The sequence below is a fragment of the Doryrhamphus excisus genome, linkage group LG8 (assembly GCF_037039965.1).
Source record: "Doryrhamphus excisus strain RoL-2023G ecotype Guam linkage group LG8, RoL_Dexc_Guam_v1.1, whole genome shotgun sequence".
NCBI lineage: Eukaryota > Metazoa > Chordata > Actinopteri > Syngnathiformes > Syngnathidae > Doryrhamphus > Doryrhamphus excisus.
This window is the reverse complement of record NC_136364.1, coordinates 19,729,436-19,750,569: the sequence shown is the minus strand read 5'-3', so window position 1 is coordinate 19,750,569 and position 21,134 is coordinate 19,729,436. Positions and strand designations below refer to the sequence as shown.

Sequence of the window (21,134 nt, the reverse complement as noted above, 5' to 3'; positions counted from 1 at the left end):
CGTTCATTTTCTACCGCTTTTCCTCACAAGGGTCGCTGGAGCCTATCCCAGCTGTCTCCGGGCGAGAGGCAGGGTACAACCTGGACTGGTAGCCAGCCAATCAAAGGGCACATATAGACAAACAACCATTCACACTCACATTCATACCTATGGACAATTTGGAGTCGCCAATTAATCTAGCATGTTTTTGGCATGTGGGAGGAAACCGGAGTACCCGGAGAAAACCCACGCATGCACGGGGAGAACATGCAAACTCCACACAGAGATGGCCGAGGGTGGAATTGAACCCTGGTCTCCTAGCTGTGAGGTCTGCGCGCTAACCACTAGAACGCCGTGCAGCCTGATACAGTCCAACTGACAAATATTCATATTTATTTTGTCTAATTTGTTGGTTTTGGGAGGCTCGACCACACCTTCCTCATTTGACGGCACATCAGTGTCACCCAAATAATGTAAACAATAAATAATGTGATCATGTAAACCACCGTACATGACAATGATAAACATATTATATCACAACAAGATGCAATTTGAAACTAGAAACTATGTTAAAAAGGTATACAGATGAAAGCAAAAAGAGGATGGACCATGTGACGTCAACACAGGGCAAAGCTTCATAAGTTTTGTGTGTATTGGACCCCCCCCCACACACACATACACACATTTCCGTCACAGCCACAATCACAGCCATCCATCTATGCTGATGATGCGGCACAAGGTCACTTGGATCCACGTATCGGGGTGAGGCCAAGCCATCGTGTGCCGGTGCGGCTCTCCAACACACACAAGCTAGTGTAGCATGGTGGGCTTTTGTGTGTGCCGGTGTTTGTGTCATTAGAGATAATAGATGTGATCATGACCTCACAAATGAAAAATGAGCTGCATCATCAATCACCTGCTTTACAACACCCCCCCATCCCTATGGCCGGTCTGTCATCTTGCCTTGCATGCATTAGTTTGTGTCTGTGTTGGAATTATTTATTTCACATGACATACATCAGCCAGAAAGACAATCGTTCTGTAACGATGACAGTGGTGATGATCAATAAATGACAAGCGGCATAGAAAATGGATGGATGATCAATAAATTTAATAGAATTTCTTTTTTTCATATTTGATCACTGAAATGAAAATGTATATTCAAACAGATCTCAATGAATAAACATATCTTTAGTGTTCAGATATGAGAGTATTTGTCCATAATATGCACACTTATTTTGCTCATGATGTCATAATGTTGATGAGTTAGCATCACAAAACTGAATAACTCTTACATTTTTTTGCCATGTATGATAAAGATGACTCCGGTTTCCTCCCACATTCCAAAAACATGCTAGGTTAATTGGCGTCTCCAAATTGTCCATAGGTATGAATGTGAGTGTGAATGGTTGTTTGTCTATATGTGCCCTGTGATTGGCTGGCGACCAGTCCAGGGTGTACCCCGCCTCTCGCCCAAAGACAGCTGGGATAGGCTCCAGCACCCCCTGCGACCCTCGTGAGGATAAGCGGTAGAAAATGAATGAATGATAAAGATGACAGCTGCATGGTGTGCGAGTGGTTAGCGTGCAGGCCACACAGCTAGGAGACCCAAGTTCGATTCCACCGTCTGCCATCTCTGTGTGGAATTTGCATGTTCTCCTCTTGCATGTGTGGGTTTTCCTCCCACATTCCAAAAACATGCTAAGTTAATTAGCAACTCCAAATTGTCAATAGGTATGAATGTGAGTGTGAATGGTTGTTTGTCTATATGTGCCCTGTGATTGGCTGGCCACCAGTCCAGGGTTGTACCCCGCCTCTCGCCCGAAGACAGTTGGGATAGGCTCCAGCACCCCCGCGACCCTCGTGAGGATAAGCGGTAGAAAATGAATGAATGCTAAAGATGACACCCTGAAGAGATCCATCTGCCCCTTTCTTAATTAATTACAATGAGTCCTGGACGGCCATCGATTTGCATAAACTCTGATTACCGTGGGGATGCGACAGCCCATTCAACACTGCTTGCAGCTCAGTACTCGGCTAAGTTCCACCCCGTCATACTCATCTAAACATGCTTGCACTGACCTTCCCTCCACTGTTTTTTTTTAATCTTGTAATATTTGTCTGCATAGTGTGCATGACATATGCCTTTGGGGTGACGGTGTTAACAAGCAACCTGCAGATTCTCCTGGATTATAAGCTTTAGATAAGGTTCTCATTTGTATTCCGGTGTCCAATGAAACCTCAAACTGGATCAAGTCACTGAAGCATAAGTAAACAAAAACATGCACCTCACTTTGATAAATACAAGTGAAAATAAGATGACAATTCAGATGCAAATACAGACAGTTTGTGTAGGCATGGTTCTTATTTGTAATGGAATAGTATGACATTTACAGAGCATTGGATGAGAAAATTGACATTTGCTTGCGGGATTATTTTCTTGTACATCTGTCGTCGGTGCTCCAAGAAGATACCTGTACATAATTTATCGAACTTGGACACAAATCTTCAATTTGAATGAATAAGAATGAAACGTAATGCGTGAATAGTGAAGGTCAGTATGACCTCCCGCTTGCTCATTTTTTCTGCAACAGGGAGTGCATTTCAATTTCATTACATCCCCGTGGACTAAAAGATAAACATAGTGTTTTCTACTCAAATGTCAAGGTCACTGTAACTTTACTCGGCCACGGTATAAGATATAATTTGCTGGTGGTCATAGTTACAAACACAAATAATCACCCAAAGAACATTTTTAATGAAGACTAAATGGTCAGGGTGACATCACAGTGTGTAGCAAAAGGCCTTCATTGGTGTTTTATTGTTGCCAGGTGGCTGGTCTGTTGTTCTACCACCATTGACAGAGGAGGGAGTACTTTAAGATTCACTGGCGGTCTCTCGCCGGAAGTCTGCTGGGATAGGCTCTACAACATTGTGTTGATTCTAGGAGATCTAAACCACTATCACAATTCTACCCACTTAATGTGAAGAAGAAGACACATTGTCCTGGGTAAAGAGTGACATCTGGTGGTGTGTCTGTGGAAGTAACTTTTTCCGCTTTCACGGCGGTTCGATTGCACAAAGCTATCATTGTGTGCGTGTATGAGCAAGGAAGCCACGCCTTATTTCCGTCTTTTCTATTTTTGTTTCACCGCAGATTTTTGTTTACTGTATCCGGTATTACTTTGAAATTATTGCCCCAATGTCTCGCTGATACTCTACTTCCGGTAAAATGCACCTGCGACTCAGCTAATTCCAGTATTTACATTTTTTTAAGCTATTCGTTGTTTTCTTTTTATACACTGTTACCTTAAAAAAAAATCATATCGCCATCATTTATGTGATCTAGCGCCATTATCTGGCCCAAAACTTGCCTTTTAGGACTTTTCTGCATGTGGAACTCATCATCATTGGGTAAATCTCCTTTTAATAATATGTACATAAAATGTTTATATATGTGGAAATGTAATGAAATCATATTTTTTAGTCAAAAGTATTTTGAGGTGGGAAAATTAGCATTATTGTGTTGTTGATGTTGTTGTAGCTAGCTGTTGGTTTGCAATTTGGTAAATGATTTGAATGTGTTTTACTAATAATACTAATTATGTTGGTAGAAGTGAACAATAAAAAGCAAGACATTTACACACCTTCAGAGTTGGACTTATAGAAAACTCTTTGTTGGGTCAGTTAATGTTCTAGAGACGTGATGACAACAGCTGCCCGGGGTGGAAGATCGAGCCAAGGTGATTTTTTTTTTTTTCATGGAGCCCAGAATTCCTGGCGGCGCCCCTGGGTTGGTGGACTGTAAGAGTGGAACCACATCTGGAAACAATAGAGCGGTAGATGCTGTCACTTTCCTCTTACCTCAGGCATTTGAGGGAGTTCTTAAACAAACAGCCATTCACTCACACTAAATTACAGGAAGGCAATTCGAGCTGCAGACACAGATAGTTGAAATCCTTTGCCAACACACACACACTAGAGTGAGGCGAGGTGACTAACTTGACTGGCTTCTGCTAATTGTCCACATTGCCATCATGTCATTATTTATTTGATGATTAACTTCTACTGCTAAGCTAAACTGTGGTAAATTAAAAGAAGTTAGGAAAAAAATCCATCAACGTGTGAAAAAAAGTAGGGTTTGAAGCTGTTATCCCTTCATCAGTCAATAGGTGGCAGCATTGTTTCAAATGTAACATGAACAGAAGCGCTTCATCCAAGCCTGTGCTCATTTTTGTTCCCGCCAATTCACCCTAATTAGGCTAGTCGCTCGGTTATGACGTCATGAAACAGGATTATTAAATCACGACTAAGATTGCAAACACACACTTCAACAACATATTGGTAACCAAAGTTTTTTTTAATTTGTCGTCTTCTGATACAAAAAGTGTATTTTAAATAACACATTTTAAAAATTCTGTCACTTTTTACAAGGATAAATTAGCATTTTTTCTATAGTACACTCAAGACATTTTAATAGCACTGGTGAACCAACCCAAACATTGATTCATATCTGGGCATCTGAACAACATTTACATATCTTATTACCAGCCCCTGTCTAAGTAACTCCAATATTGTTTGAAATGTCATGGGAGGCTAAGTGCGGTCATACAGGAGGTGGGCGCCAAACCTTATGAGAAAAGGGAAACTGCATTAGCTCAGACAGATGGTGGTCGGAGCTTAACTTAATTCACTTTAGCTCAATCTAATGTTTGTTTGACTTTGGAAATGTAATCAGTGTGCCAAGGTATGTTTCTTTAAGAACCACTGGCTGTTCCAGGCCTCTCAGGTTCACCAGAATATTTAGAAATATCCACAACAAGGTCTCATTTCCCATGTTAGGCCGAGACACAACCCACGCCTGTAAAATTATACTTCTACACATTTACCTAAAAATACATTTGACAGGCATGGGAGGCACTATCTGGTTTCACATGACACATTGAGGGGCTAAATGCTTGTGCATTTGAAGACCCCACAGGTTTCACTCTTGCTTGTACAAGGGCTAATGTGACACACATTACAATTATTATACATTCAAAGACTCACTGAAACGCAAGCACTTGGCGAGATTGTCAGGCAAACACACTAAGCATGTACACGTTTGTTAAATATAGCAATAAGACATGGTGAGTGAGATAACTGTATATTGTTTAATGTGTAAATCCAAGTGTTTCCTTCAGGGAATGGCTTACTGTGTCAAGGATGATAGCCGGCCATGATGCCGTACTTCCGCACACACTTCCGCTACTTTATGTTGATATAGATAAGTTGCATGAAGGCATGGTTGTGTGTGTATTTGGTACATCGTATTGGATGTTGTGTCTCTTGGCATGTGATTGTCTAATAATATTGGATTCTATCTAATGTCTAGAAAAGCCAGCTTTAATTTCCTGGACTGCATAGTAACTCGTGACCATATACAGTCCATGGTCTCCAAGGAGGCAACACACATCACTGACAATAAGCTTGGCTTCATAAAAATAAATGACCATCATCTCCCAGAGTCCTACCTGCTTCCAAATATTCAATAAAGTACAGATATGATGCCTTCAGCTACTTTTTCGGTTTATTTGTATTTTATTAAAACCAACATACGGTTGTTTTCCTCCTTGACAGCTACTTTTATTATATCAGCCTGGGTAGAGCTACCCAATGACTGTTCTTTATAAATGTCTTTGCTACTTAAAGAACAGTCCAGTGCAGATTCCATTATTAATATTGACCGCACAGCACAGGCACGTATTTCTTGTCAGGGGACAAAAAGGTGAAGCCCGCTTTCATGAATGACATCTCAGCCTTTTAAATCCATGCACAAGTCATCACCTAGATAGTGTCACTATTGCAGCATCTGCAGCTGAAAAATTAATTTAACGAATCAGTGTGCTGTTTTAAGTGACGTGGTAAGCTTACCACATTACAACCAGAAGCTGATTTCCCCCCCAAATGAAATCTCTTTAATATTCAACACAATGTGTGTGTGTGTATGCTTTTTAACTGCATAAAAATATTACTAAAATGTAAACAAGTCTGAAAAAATAAGGCCATTTTGACACAAGTTGGTTACTTTTGGTCAGATATGTCGTTGACTTGTAAAATTCCCATTCTGTTTTATATAAAAAGCCACAAGGGTATTTGGGAAAACCTCAGCCTGTATCTGAATAACATCTGTACACGGATTTAATAGCCTTCACAGGCCTTAAAGGTAGAGGACTTATTGTACGCAGCAGGTTGAGTCTCTGCTGCTGAGGAGAAGAAGTCAGCCAGAGGTAGACGTGGCACAACACAGCTTTTTTTTTTTTTCATCTAAACTTCACGTTAATGCTTCAATGCTGCCTGCTGTCTCTCTTCCACCTTCATTTTCATTCTTTGTCCCTTTCTCTGTGCTATAAAAGTCTTAACAGAGGTCAAGGGGCTACTGTGGCTACTAGTGTTCGATCCCGTCCACCCTTTTCTCCTTAACTCCAAGCAAATGTCAGCCACTGTCAGAGACATAGAGCTAGACATGCTTGTGGACTCATAAACATTTTACAGTGCCTTTCACATCCAGTGGTTTGTGTTACATCCTCCTTTTTGTCGGGGTGAACGTCTGTGAGATAAAGAACCAAGTACAGTCTTGTCCGTTCTTTGTCATCACACCACTGTCTCGTTGCCTCGCCCTGGTTTAATCCAACCTTTGCCCGGTCCTCTCTTGCTGCCTCGACCTGTCCTGCTGTCCTTAAGGAGTCGGGCAGAGCAGCGTTGCCATGTGTGGAGGGTCTTTGCCGACCAGATCCACATGCCCGATGTGAGACCAACAAGTAGCGACATGAAGATCCGAAGCATCTCTGATGCGACGTATGAGTCCTGCGTCGTGGCCTTGAATTCCCCCCAGTTGGAAAGCTGGTAGAGGTAACAGCCAATCACAGTGGAGGCTGGGACGGTGTACAGAACGGAAAACACTCCGATTTTCACCATTAAACGCTCCAGCTTGTCTGTTTTGGCGCCATCCTTTTGTAAGTTGGAGCGGATCTTGAAAAGCGCTACCAGGCCAGCACAGATAAACAGAGTGCCTGCAGTTCAGAATAGAAGACATTAAATCACCGTTACATGCCTAAGTCATGAAACATAACATTGGATGTGTGTTTTTAATTACCTATAAGAAGGTAGGTGGCTAGCGGCGCCACCACAAAGCCTGTGAGAGCCTCCTGCTGCAGGTTGCCTACATAACAAAGGCCAGTGAGATCATCAGCATCCACCAATCTCATGATGAGAATGACAATGGTTTTAACAGCCGGTATGGCCCAAGCTGCTATGTGGAAGTAGGAGCTGTGCATCTCAATAGCCTCGTGGCCCCACTTTAGTCCTGCCGCTAAAAACCATGTCAGGGTCAGGATCACCCACCTGGAGGAAAGATGGACAAAATGAGTGACGGAAGAGACAAACTATGCTTTATTTTTAATTTTTCCACTGCAAATACAGTTTGGGATATTATATTTTGCTCTTCGTGGTGGTGGATAGTCAAGGGTTACACAACAGATGGCGGTGTCATATTTAAGGCCAGAATGAAGTCCTTTGGGTTAGCTTTTCCTGGAAAGGGGAAATCAAGGGCAAAATGAAAAGGAAGACTTCCAGCTGTGTTTTTCAACAGCAGCACACGTTTTACAAAGTGGTCTTATTCCAAAGGTTGCCTTTATTTATACGTGTGAATGAATCCATCTAATACAGGGGCTACGGGACAGGATGGCAAGATTTTAAAACAGGATGCGTGGCCCGTGTTCCAATTGTTCCACAAGATATGGTGGACGTGTGTTTGTGTGTACGTATGTGCACACACTAACCAGAGAGAGGAGGCCATTCCAAAGAAGTAGAGCAGAAGGAAGACGATGGCACAGCCGGTGCTCTTTAGTCCTTCCTGAACTAGAATAGGCACTTCTGTGGCATCCAGGTCACACGAAACACGTTCCCTTCCCAGAGTCAAACGGACCTGCAAAACGGATTTAAAAAACACCATTATTTAAAAAAAAAAAAAAAGTCCACAGCTCGGAGATCCGAGTTCGATTCCACCCTCGGACATCTCTGTGTGGCGTTTGCATGTTCTCCATGTGCATGCGTGGGTTTTCTCCAAGTATTCCGGTTTCCTCCCACATTCCAAAAACATGCTCGGTTAATTGGCGACTCCAAATTGTCCATAGGTATTAATGTGAGTGTGAATGGTTGTTTGCCTATATGTGCCCTGTGATTGGCTGGCGACCAGTCCAGGGTGTACCCCGCCTCTCGCCCGAAGACAGCTGGGATAGGCTCCAGCACCCCAGTGACCCTTGTGATGAAAAGCGGTAGAAACTGAATGAATGAATGAAAAATAGACTTTAAAATGTATAGTCAATTGACAACAGCTTATCACAGTCTAAGCCAGGGGTGCCGATTACGTCAATGGAGAGCTACCGATCGGTCGTAAGGTAGCATGGGTCGATCACATTAACGTCACTTTCTCATATGTCATATCTGACAAAAAGATCTTGATCCGCTGGTGATCCCTAGAGGCAAAGTGATGAGCAGATGCCTCAAGCTACACACAGAGATGCAACTTTCATCTATATTATTCTGATTAAGGATAAACTACACCGGATACCTATCTACCTATATCTATAACAAGTTATCCATTCATTTGTAGAAACTATTTATGTAGAAAAAAGGGAAATTGTTTGATGGCTTTGCTTCGAATCCTGAACTCCACTATAGAAATGCGTGTTTTTTTACACTTCCACTTGTTCAACTATTTTTTTCATGAAAAATGTTCATCTTTTAATTGGAAAATATGACAAATTGTGTCTAAGCTATTTTGTCTGACATACTACTTATATAGGCTCCAGCATAGCTGCGGCTCTAGTGAGGATAAGAGGCATAGAAAACGCATGGATTGATACTACTCAGGTTATGTCTACAACTACTGAGAAATGTAGTATGTTATGTGTGAGTAATAACAGGATGTGTTCCTATGTTTATGTATTGAATTTAATTGTTGATATCAACTACTTTGATGACCTGTAATTCACAGTTTACTGGTTAGATTTAGATACTGGTCAGTCACGTTTGAATCTCATTGCAGTTTAACTATTCTGCGATCTTTGTTGACATTTTGTTGGACTCCGCTGTCTCTCTGGGTGGTTTTATCCTCCCAACCTCTAAATGCAACTTTTTATTTTACCACAGTAGAATTTGATCTTTCCAACAAACAAACGATGTGGTTTTGTCTCATAGGCAAACTCCAATGACTGTCATGTTCGTGAAGCACATGCTAACGCCACTTAATAACCTTGGTCTCTTGTTAGCCTTATAATAATTATATTGTGTCTTCAAATCACTATTTGTATATCTAGGTTGTTTAATAAACATGTTGTAGAGAAGTCTGTTGCCATTTATTGTTAAGTATTTATCAGTAATACAGTGAAAATGAGACAAAATATAAATATTTACATTTAATTTGTGTGCGGCCATAAAATTTGAAGTTAAGGGCCACTGTGACAAAACATCACTAGCCCTGACTCTTTCAGCCTTAATGTCTCTATAATTAGATAGAGAAACTTAACTACCAGTAGATCATGTCAATTTCATTATGTTGATGGGGGAGGAGCACAAAACAGACTAAGTGGCCAAACTGAATTTGAGTTGGACTTGACGTTTACAAACTAACAACTGATTGTGAGAAATACTTTCGTGTTTCACCTACTATTTATTTGCTGCACATTCTCTCCCCACAAGAAGTGTAGAAGTTTTCATAGTATTTTCTATACTGCGCCAGATCACCGCAGATGTGCTTTAAGGACACCTATCATCCTGTATATGGTATAATGGTAATGGTTTTATTTCATTTGAACATGCATCAGATTACAATTGAGTGCATCCCATAATCAGTTCACAGTTCCAAAAAGAGTAGGAAGAAGCAAAGCTTATTAAATCCTACCCCTCCATCTGGTACTTTTACAATCAGTAACTGTTACATTTGTTCACTTCCTGCTTTCCTAATATAGTTTACTTTTACAATCAGTAACTGTTTCATTTGTTCACTTCCTGCTTTCCCTCATACAGTTTAAGGTTTTTATTTTATTTTATTTTATTTTATTTTATTTTAATAATGTACGTGATATGACCATATGAGTGGATATGGTATGAGTGGTTCTTTGTCCTGCTATTGGTTGGAAACCAGTCCAAGGTGTACCCTGCCTCTCGCTCAAAGTCAGTTGGGATAGGCGGCATAGAAAATGAATGGATGGAACAAAAAACGTCTATATTATTTATCTTATTTACACAATACCATGTCAGTCTGTATGTCTTTCCGCTGTTTAGCATTTCTTAGCTGCTTGCTGTATCTTGTGTGGAGGAGCCATCACAGTAATTAACACATTTTTATTTTTGACTTTGTGGAATATTATAGTTTCTATTGTGAAAAGTTGAGGAGAGATCACATCATGCATGATGCACACATGCACACTGACATCCTCATATTGCATCTGATGTCGCTAAAGAAGTCCACATATACATTCCTCCGCATACGCAGGCCACATAAACAAACAGTAACAAAGTTGAATAGAAATCAATCAGGATGTACTTACCAGGTAGGCGACGCTGTACAAATTGCAGCACATGGACAGGAATATAATGGGCCTCTCAGGGTAAGAGAATCGTTGTGAATCCAACAGAAAGGTCAGGACCGTCAAAGTGGTGGAAAGGAAGCACAGCACCGCCCACACCGCCATCCAGGCATCCGTGAACACCTTGGCCCCTCGTCTATACAGCCCACTGTCGTAGCCGCATTGGAGAGCACAGCTATCGGTCTGCTTCAGCCAAGTGTACTGGTCGGGTGCAGATCCCAAGGCCTGACACTCCTCTTGGTGGGGAGGATGACGGATGGGGTAATAGGGTGGGTCTTCGTCCACTGGGCCCTCCATGCACATGTGGTTGTGGTCGTTCTGAGGCGGGAAGAGGCTGCAGTTGAGCACCTGAAGAGGGAACATCACGGAAAATGATCAAGTGTTCCGTAGAAAGAGAAAAATAAGCAACATTCTGCCATCACATTTACCACCAGATATGTCTCTCAATCATTCATATCTAGATGACTGTACATGTGATGGCTGTTGACTCACCTCTGGCCAGATGAAGCCAAACTCATGAAGAACCGGGAGGCACTTTCTCTTGACAGACAAACACATGCTACCGCATGGACCAATGGGAATGGGCACCTTATCTGTGCACATCGGCACATACACCGAGCACAGGAAGAACTAAAGAAAAACATTAGATAGGATTATTTTCAAACATTTCCATACAATGAAAATATAACATTCCTAACAGTGAAGTGCAGGCCTGTCACGATAACAAATTTTGCTGGTCGATAATTGTGTTAATTATAGACCGATGTTTGATAATTTTGACTTATTCAAAGATCATTGTGTCATTTCACATTTTAGCCACTATTACAAATATCGTAGGTGGTCATATTTGTGTGTGTAAAATTTGTGTAGTGTAAAAATTCATTCAAAAGTCATATGGTCATATCACCTCGTACTTTGTATGAGGTGCATTATTAAAAAAACAACCTTAAACTGTATTATGGAAAGCAGGAAGTGAACAAATGTAACAGTTACTGATTGTAAAAGTACCAGATGGAGGGGTAGGATTTAATAAGCTTTGCTTCTTCCTACTCCTTTTGGACATGTGGAACTGTGAACTGATTATGTGATGCATTCAATTGCAATCTGATGCATGTTCAAATGAAATAAAACCATTACCATAAAATAATGGTTGTCTGTGAGTGTGTGTTTTTTTTAATCGTTCGAGAAATCGATATTCCCATTATCATGACAGGCCTAGTGATATAGAGGGCAAAATGCCAAGTGCCATAAACTGAGGTATCTACGCTGTACTCCATTGCATCACCATAAACAACTTGAATTAAAACACTGCAACCAGCAACTCTGTCTTCAAAAAAACATTCTGCATGAACCATGTAATGCGCCATAAACCCTTTAATTCAAGGTTCGATTTGATGTCCTGAGGCATGTCTGGGTCACACATAAGCCATTTTCAAGAATTAAGTCACATGTGATCATTTCAGACAATCATGATTTGAGAGATGTTTGGTTTCATCATCCACCTCTTTGCTGTAGTTTGAAGCATTTTTTATCAGACTGTCGCAACATAAAATGAAGATGCATGGCCTTGTGATTTCACATATTTCATAGTTTGGATACAGTGACGGCATAAGACAAACGTCTGGGGTGTTTTCCCTGACCATTGGTAAACTGAGCACTGCCACTTTTGGCGCCTGAAGCTGCTCTGGTTACTTGCCAGGAAGCCTCCCATTAGAGCAAATGTTAGGCGATATGGTTTCCCTTTCACCTTTCCTCCCTCCTCTGCTTGTGTGTGTGTGTGTGTGTGTGTGTGTCTAGGAGGGGGTGTTGGCTAATCTTACAGGGCAATTTTGAGCTGGTGCAGCACAGAACCGTGTAGTTTTTGGTTCCTGTTCTGTCTGTCTACCCTGCACAGAGAGCACAGATGTCTTCTGAAGAACTTTCAAACCATTTTTACCTTACATCCAAACACCTGAGTTGTAGAAATCTCACACACATCCGTGATTATCAACATTTTTAATTGTTTTCTTACAGTAGGCACCCTGTTGACGATCATTAAGTTCATTAAAATGGATGACCCAACTTCTTAACCACCTCGTTCACTAGATATCACCGCCCTGGACTTCTTTATATATGGGGTTATGTTAAACATACCAAGTATCGACCAAGGATAGATTGATGTATGGATACTAAATGGTAATGGTTTTATTTCATTTGAACATGCATCAGATTACAATTGAGTGCATCCCATAATCGGTTCACAGTTCCACATTCCCAAAAGGAGTAGGAAGAAGCAAAGCTTATTAAATCCCACCCCCCCCATCTGGTACTTTTACAATCAGTAACTGTTACATTTGTTCACTTCCTGCTTTCCATAATACAGTTTAAGGTTTTTTATTTTATTTTATTTAAGAAGAAGCAAAGTTCATTACATCCTACCCCTCCATCTGGTGCTTTTACAATCAGTAACGGTTACATTTGTTCACTTCCTGCTTTCCATAATACAGTTTAAGGTTTTTTATTTTATTTTAATAATGTACCTCGTACTGAAGTACGAGGTGATATGACCATATGAGTGGATATGGTATGAGTGATTGTTTGTCCTGCTATTGGTTGGAAACCAGTCCAACCAAAAAAATGTGTATTATTTATCTTATTTACACAATACCATGTCTGCCTGTACGTCTTTCCGCTGTTTAGCATTTCTTAGCTGCTTAATTAACACAGTTTAAGGTTGTTGTAAAAAAAATGTTTATTATTATTTTTAAATAATGTACCTCGTACTGAAGTATGAGGTGATATGACCATAGAATGACATAATGGGTACCATAGTAACTGTTACATTTGTTCACTTCCTGCTTTCTATAATACAGTTTAAGGATTTTTTATTTTAATAATGTACCTGGTGATATGAGCATCCAATGCCATAATGGGTACCATAGTAAGTGTCAATATAGTGATATATATATAGCACATCATGACTGGTTCAAGACTCTTCATCCTTGTATTTAGCAAACATCAACTGCTTGTATTGTTTCTTGAATTGGCTCATCGTTGTGCATTGTTTGAGGGTCTTACTCAATCCATTCCATAGTTTGATTCCACATGCTGAAATGCTATGGCTTTTTAACGTAGTCCTACCATAGAAGTGTTTCAAATCTAAATACTAATCTCTAATCAAGAGGGGTTCCATCAGTGATGAGGCAGTGCTAAAGTTGAGATGGTAACAAATTGAGTACCGGTCATACAGAAGGTGACAAAACTTATGTACAGTTTGCCATAATTTCCACTTATTTGACATTTGCTTTTGTAATAAATGTGTTAAATTCTGAATGTGGCCCTTGGTGGGGAAAAAAAAAGTGTTCTAATTAACACACACATCCAGTCTAAATGGCACCAGTAGAGAGTCAGCTGTTGCAATGTAGGGCATGAAGACAAGAGGAGGCTTTTTGATTTAGACTGGCATGACAACATTGCCCATCACAATGTCATAAACAGTAGTTCCTCCTCATGCTGCCATCAGCGTAAATAGTCTAACTATTGCTGGTAGCGCTTTGCTGTCATGTGCTCCTTTTTTCCCTTCCACACGCACACACACACACGCACACACACAGCAGACTGTCTGGACCCAGCCGTGGCTATTTGAGTCGCTATCCCTGAACGCGTGCGTGCGTACGTGCGTAAAAGCCACGGCGTTCTCACAAGCTGTTTATAAATATACCGTCCCCGTCCACTCGAACCCCCGGTCCCATGCGTGTAAGTACCTTGAGTTGGCTGGAGCAGCCGTACTGTATGAGAGGCGTGAAAGTGGTCAGCTGCAGCTCCGCGTCCGACTGCAGCACGTTGCCGACCAAGTTGGGCATCTTGGTGACGTTGTAGCCCAGACCCTGGCACATGCTGATCCGGATCGGATCGCAGGTCATCTCCTCCACTTCGTCGCCGAAGCCGTGCGTAACATTCGGCGGTGTGAGAATCCCGGACAGAAGGAGCAGTGCTGTCCCAATAAGCGACACCATCAATCCCTGCATGGCCACTCCAAAAACAGTAATTTATCCCCCCTCGGAAATAGTCCAAACTACCCTAAAGTGACCACTTGCTTTATCCTACGTGGGGTAATTAATAGATTCATATATCCAGGAAAAGCGGTGCTGCGCATGCCTCATCAATCCAAAACAAATCCCACATTTCTTCTCAGTAGTTCCCGTTAGAGTTCCGTGAGTAAAGACGCAGGAGCGGTCAGCACATCCAAAGCTGCAAGCGGCCCGGCTTCGAACTTTATTGTGTCTGTGTGAGCACAGACTATTAAGTCCATCTTCTGCAGAACCAACCAATCAATGCACACTACTTTGCATTTTCTGACCAATCCCAAGCCAGGGGGCGGGGTCGAGTTGAAAAAAAACAGCAGCTACCTTCTTTCCCCATCTTTTTCTCCACTTATTTTACCATTTGACACCTGAGACTGTATCTCCTCATTTACTAACCCTAACTATTTTTAACAGAAAATGTAAAGAAAAGAGAAATGTTGATTGAATTGGAAGTGGGCATAACAGTGGGAATTTTAGGACTTCACCATATAGGTGGAGCTCCCTTTCTTTATATGCCAGTCACCTCTAAATGGCCATGACATTGTAATTGAAAGTGGGCTCTTAAGTTTAGCATTTGAGTCAATCCCCATACCGGACAGGTATTGTTTGCTCGTGGCACCCTGGGAGAGGTCTTTGCCTTTCTAGCATTAAATTAGCAGTGAAGAGGGTTGTGTAGGCCAATGTTTTTCAACCTTTTTTTGAGCCACGGCACGTTTTTTTTTTTACATTGGAAAACATCTATTGAAGTCTATTGGAGGAACCAGCTAGGTGTTGCCACACGGACCGATATTACATTGCTCTGCCAGTCTTTACACCACGGACACTCGACAGTAGCCATGTTTACATGAGGAGTTTTTCTCTTTCCGAATGACTTTTCCGGAAACAATGGTATGCATGGAAAGGAATATTCCAATCTCTTGTCTACATGCGTCGCTATAATCAACCAGAATAGTCAATGGGGCATTTGTAGTAAAACTTCCCCGAGTTGTTCTTTGTTGGAATAACTCCGTATTGCCAGTTTTTCGTTTGTCCAATCTTGAAATTTAGTTCAAACAAACACGAAAGCTGCTTGCCAACCGCCAATAAACAACAGAAGAAGAAAAACGCACCCTGACAACTTTCCGTTTGAGCGGCTACAAGATACCTCAATCGGATTGGGGAAAGGAATATTCCACCCCTGTTAATCCCATTATATATTCATTCGGATTGGCACTATTCTTTCAGAATGAGGTGTATACAAAGGTTAAATTCTTTCAGTTTGAGCAGTTTGATTTTTATTTGGGTCCACGTATACGTGGATTTTGACATACAGTAAAGTCTCGTTATATCGATATCGGTTATAACGAATTACTGCTTATTACGATACTATTTTCATTTCCCGGCAAATTTCTAGTCTTTTATGATATAATTAGTTCTGTTAGTACGATACCCGGTTATTATGATAATCCGGTTACTACGATGCCCTTTTCATCTCCCGCCAGCCAATTTGGTCTGCTTATATCGATACAAAAGCAGCTTAAATCAATCTTTGCTTAAGGATTTCAATACCAAAAAAGAACGACTGCTTCCAGTCAACTTTATTTTTCACACTTCCACCACCAGAGCGCAGCACACACACCGATTCCCGCACTTCCTGGTTCACAGGTCATGCTCAACCCGCCCCACATAGCTGGCCAAACACATGCCTGCAACAGAAGAACCAACTGACATAGCATACACACCTATTCCAACGAAGACACAAGCGTACAAATACATGTATTTAATTGTGTTGTATTCAGATATCTTTTTATCGCTTGCAATAATCACTGTTTTTCATATGTACATGCTGGCGTTCGTGGTTTATCTCGTGTGTATAGATTCTATACACACGAGCGAAACCACGAACGCAGTTGCTTCTTCTGTTGCAGGCATGTGTTTGGCCAGCTATGTGGGGCGGGTTGAGCATGACCTGTGAACCAGGAAGTGCGGGAATCGGTTTGTTCTATACTATAGAACAATGTCGAGTGCATTATTGCCCACTTTTAATGCAGTTCGGCGCAGGATCGGATATATCGACAGTCCGGTTATATAGATATTTTTTCAGACTCCCGACAATATCGATATAAGGAGACTTTACTGTATTTGCAAATGGTGATTAATAAATGTTAATTATAAAAAGTGATATTGGATAATTCCTCACGGCACACCTGACAATTTCTCAAGGCACACTAGTGTGCCACGGCACAGTGGTTGAAAATCACTGGTGTAGGCCAGTGTTTTTCAACCTTTTTTTGAGCCACGGCACGTTTGTTACGTTGGAAAAATTTTGCAGCACACCAATAACCAACATTATTTGCTTCTTTCAGCTTTTTCCTGATTACGGACTCGCCACAGGAGATTCTTTTGATCCGCATACTAATTTAACCAACAATGTTACACTACCTCTCACGTGCATTGGAGGAACGAGGCAATCAGCTACGTGTTGCCACACGGACGAATATTACATTGCTTTGCCAGTCTTTACACCAATGACACGCGACAATGACATAATATTTGCAGAAAATTATTAATACATGTTAATTAAAAAAGTAATATTGAATAATTCCTCATGGTACACCTGACGATTTCTCGTCGGCACAGTTGTTGAAAATCACTGGTGTAGACTTCACTGTCCTGCGAAGGAACTCTAAGGAGAAACTGCACAAATGCAAAGCAAATAACCTTTCTTTTGTGTTTTTGTCCACAGGATTTTTACAGTTCTGAGTCAGCTGATGCATCTTCCAGCTGTAAACATACGCAATGGAGTGAAATGAAAGCTGAAAAGCCTGCAAATACTATTGCATCCAAAAGTAAGACCTTTCCTGTGGAAATATATGTTAAATGTGGACATTGCAAAGTGGAATGTGTTCATACTTTTTGCCGTTTATATGAATGTATCTTTCTTATTGCAACAGCTTGGTCATCATTGGAAAAACAAAAACCTCCAGCAGCAGCCTTGGTTCATTGTGCCACTGGATTAATCATGTTATGTTTTGAGGAATCCACTGTGACAATTGATTGACAGCAACAATGACCTCTCTACCAGGTCACCCCTTCCCCCCCTCCAGCATGCATGCACATACACACTCACACACCACCCTACCCTCGACTGAACCAGGGGTCAACTAAGTAATTAGCACTGAGCTGAAACAATAGATTGTGTTGCCCCATGGAGCTGATGGTTATCAGGGGTGTGGTGTGTGTGTGTGTGTGTGTGTGTGTGTGAGAGAGAGAGAGAGAGAAAGCGTAAGAGGGAGAGAGAGTATGCACGTGTACAGTATGCACATGCATATGGAAGAAAATAATTAGATATCAATTGCAATGTGAAGAGAGACATTTTTTTAAAAGTGACCTCAGCTGAAAACAAGTAAAACTAAAGTAAAACAAAGAGAGGGGGGGGGGCAATAGTCCATATGGAAACATTTTCAAAGTAAAGCAAATATTTTATCTTTTCAGCCTTCCATCCACACGGAAACGGCGTGCTAGGTGCCCAGAAACAGTATATATATATTTTTTTAAATAGCTTCCAGATGGATGCAGATGCAGCCGACTCTGTCTTCTGTGCCCGGAGAGGAAACAAAATGCCAGCACTCGTCCGTTCAGCTTGGCGCCACCGCTGAAGTCGGTATTCTCAACGCACGCTTGAAGCACGGTGTAAACACTCACTCGTCACGGTCCATTGCGAGCTATGCGCGCTCATTGGACAGTTGGACTGGGGAAGTGCGGAGAATGACATGCAACCAACCACGGAGTCAAAAATGGTTGCAGAGGGCATGCGTGTCACCTGCACACAACCAAAGTTCCTCCTACACTAAGAGTGCTACCTAGTGTCTCGATTCATGGGATCTCATGAGCATGTTTAAGTGTATATAGTCTGTGAGAAATTAATACTCAAGTTCATATAATTAAAATAATCATGGACAATTCCAGACATTTCATCCAAAAATAACCCATATGAGCCTAACTTGAGATTTGTTAGAAACCATAACCATTGAAATTCACATCACCAAATCCTAGTCTGGAGGAGGTACAAATTTTGCTGGCTTTATATGAAATATTCAATGTTTGTTTTGTTATCCTCAGGGAGTGTATTTTATGACCATGCTACTTCTGAGCACAAACAAACCAAACCAGCAATCATATGATGGAGGACATCAGGCTGATGACACTTGGCGAGTTTCAATACATCATAAATATTATCATTATGGTGACTCGGTAATTGATACTGACTGCAAGGCAATGGGCAGTGAATATGCACCCTACACTGTAAATATACTGTCAAAGTGTGTCAAACACTTCATGTGGGAAGGAGAAAAGTTTTGGGATTTTCCGCTGGGCACTTTTGGCTACCGATGGAAGCAATTAAAGTGAATCCACTGATGGTAGGTTCACATATACGGCATGCGATTCTCTACTAATCATCTGTTCTAACATCAGGTCCTGTTATTAATGAAGGGAACGGGTAAATATTTAAAGCACCCGAGTGGACAAGATGTCAGCACTGTGGACAACATGCAGTTTTGAGGTCTGTGCGCTTCGTTTGTTTTGGAGTCCTGAAAAAGCGGCTTTCCACTACCGTTGGCCAAGCAAAAATTACTGCTTGCAAACCATTATCATACATGACATATCATGATGTTACAATCATATGTCACTGTATAAATCCCCGGTCTTTGGAAGCAACATGTAAACATTTGAGAATTACCACAGTCCCTTTTAAGGCCAATTTGCGCTGGATGTAGGGATGTTACCACTCCAGTTTTTCATTTTGGCACTACCCCAAGGAAAGAAAGATAACACAAGTGTGTATCAGACACCAGATAGCATCGAATGGCTGAAGGCCCAGTCCTTCAAGTGTGGTATTAATAGGCCTGCCAACTCCTTGGAATGGTGTGAGTGTGTGTGTAACTGCAAGAGGTCTGCCGAGTTTGTTTCATGCTTTCATACTTTCATTAATTTGCAGTGTTGAAGTTTTTGTCAGTCTGTTTTGATAGGTAAAGTAAGCATACAATTATGTGTTTGTGTGACAGATAATGTTGGCAATGAAAATGGTGAGGGTTTACAGGTGTTCTGTTTTGTGAGAGAAAGAAGGTTCACATTACTTCATTACTTCTTTACAAGAAGTTTTCAATAAGACAGGTTTATTGTCTTTCTTAGACATAACTTGTGTAGCAGTACCACAAGTGCAATTTGTTGGCAGTGCATGCTAGGTGCGCTTCATGGAAGGCTGTTGTATGTGTCGCTCCCTGTGTGTGGGCATCATACCAGGCTCGTGGAGACCACTCACTCGATCGCAAGATTGGCGTACTGCAGGGGTCTCAAACTCAATTTACCTGGGGGCCACTGGAGCTAGGGTCTGGGCGAGGCTGGGCCGCATCAGGTTTTCCAAAAAAAAACGCATTTTTTAAAAACAGAAAAATTAATAAACTTTGCTTTGGTTCTGATTTTCTACAAGAAAAGCTCTGATAAAACATTCCACTGTTCTCAAATATCTTCATTTTTATTTTCCTACACAAAATAAGATCAATAATAAAGAAAATCAATCAATCAATCAGTAATAAATAAATATAATAATAATAAAACGGCAAATAATTAAAAATTAAGAAACCACATATAGTTGGTGGGTAGACAAATTATTTTGTTCAGATTAAAATGAACAAAGCATTATTAGAGCCCTGTAGACATGACAAAACACGACTATAGTCACATTTATACTCTTTTTATTTACAACATATTGCGCAACTGCAGGGTCTTGAGACACATGCTAACTCGCAAACTAGAGAGCTAGCGACCTAAACGGTAGCCTTCAAGTTATTTCCTTTAAACTTAAATAGCCAAAAACTTACCACTTCCACACGGATAGGGAGGATAACTATTAACAGGTATTTAACCTTTAACATGAACATTAATCAAACGTAATAATTTTTTCTGGGTACATGATACCATACAGCATCCATATCAAACTTGCGCGGGCCGCGCTAACATTAAACTTTCATATGAAGGCGGGGGCCTCAAACTAGTGTCCTGCGGGCCGCATGTTTGAGACCCCTGGCGTACTGGCTTCCCACGCCACCTACGGCTATCGTGACTGGCAAAGCCAAAGAGTGTCGGCCAGAGGAAGCTGCCCGCTGTGGTCGGGCATGAAGCATCCATGTCAGATACGCTAGGTGTGTAGCCGCCGAGTGTACAGCTGGAGGAGTACATGGCCGCCGCAGCGGGCGGAGCCTCCGCCATGGCCAGGAAATGTACACAATGTATTTTTAAACGACACACGCCTTGCCCTTGTGACCTGGCTCTGTGCAAAGTTTTCCTGCGTGCAAGAAAATAATTTTCATCCCAATTTTCTTCCTATGGGCTTTACGTGTATGTATTTTGTGATTTTCCGCATTTTTGCACGAAGCCAGACTAGGGGCACATACGTCGGGATGTAAATCCCACTTTACTC

General features: G+C 41.3%; 1 protein-coding gene and 1 long non-coding RNA gene across 2 annotated transcripts; both read right to left on the bottom strand.

Annotated features, from left to right (window-relative positions):
* Positions 1-1,322: 1,322 nt before the first annotated feature.
* On the bottom strand, positions 1,323-4,029 carry LOC144899635 (uncharacterized). Its single transcript, XR_013627926.1, has 3 exons — positions 3,889-4,029; positions 3,627-3,801; positions 1,323-1,492 (listed from the first exon to the last, which is right to left on the bottom strand). It is a non-coding gene; the product is annotated as an uncharacterized LOC144899635 (long non-coding RNA).
* Positions 4,030-4,333: 304 nt separating this feature from the next.
* fzd4 (frizzled class receptor 4) lies at positions 4,334-14,853 on the bottom strand. The gene is made up of 6 exons (XM_058080124.2): positions 14,354-14,853; positions 11,103-11,240; positions 10,572-10,958; positions 7,800-7,945; positions 7,115-7,362; positions 4,334-7,031 (listed from the first exon to the last, which is right to left on the bottom strand). The coding sequence occupies exons 1-6, from the start codon at positions 14,615-14,617 to the stop codon at positions 6,613-6,615; spliced, it is 1,602 nt and encodes a 533-aa protein (XP_057936107.2). The 5' UTR covers positions 14,618-14,853; the 3' UTR covers positions 4,334-6,612.
* Positions 14,854-21,134: the final 6,281 nt, after the last annotated feature.

Excerpts from the sequence above, each read along its gene's own strand:
- fzd4 (XM_058080124.2), bottom strand. The coding sequence starts at position 14,617 with ATGCAGGGATTGATGGTGTCGCTTATTGGGACAGCACTGCTCCTTCTG. Across the intron at positions 10,959-11,102 it reads TTGGCTTCATCTGGCCAGAG|GTGCTCAACTGCAGCCTCTT; the intron begins GTGAGTCAACAG and ends TTCCCTCTTCAG. Across the intron at positions 7,032-7,114 it reads AGCCACCTACCTTCTTATAG|GCACTCTGTTTATCTGTGCT; the intron begins GTAATTAAAAAC and ends TCTGAACTGCAG.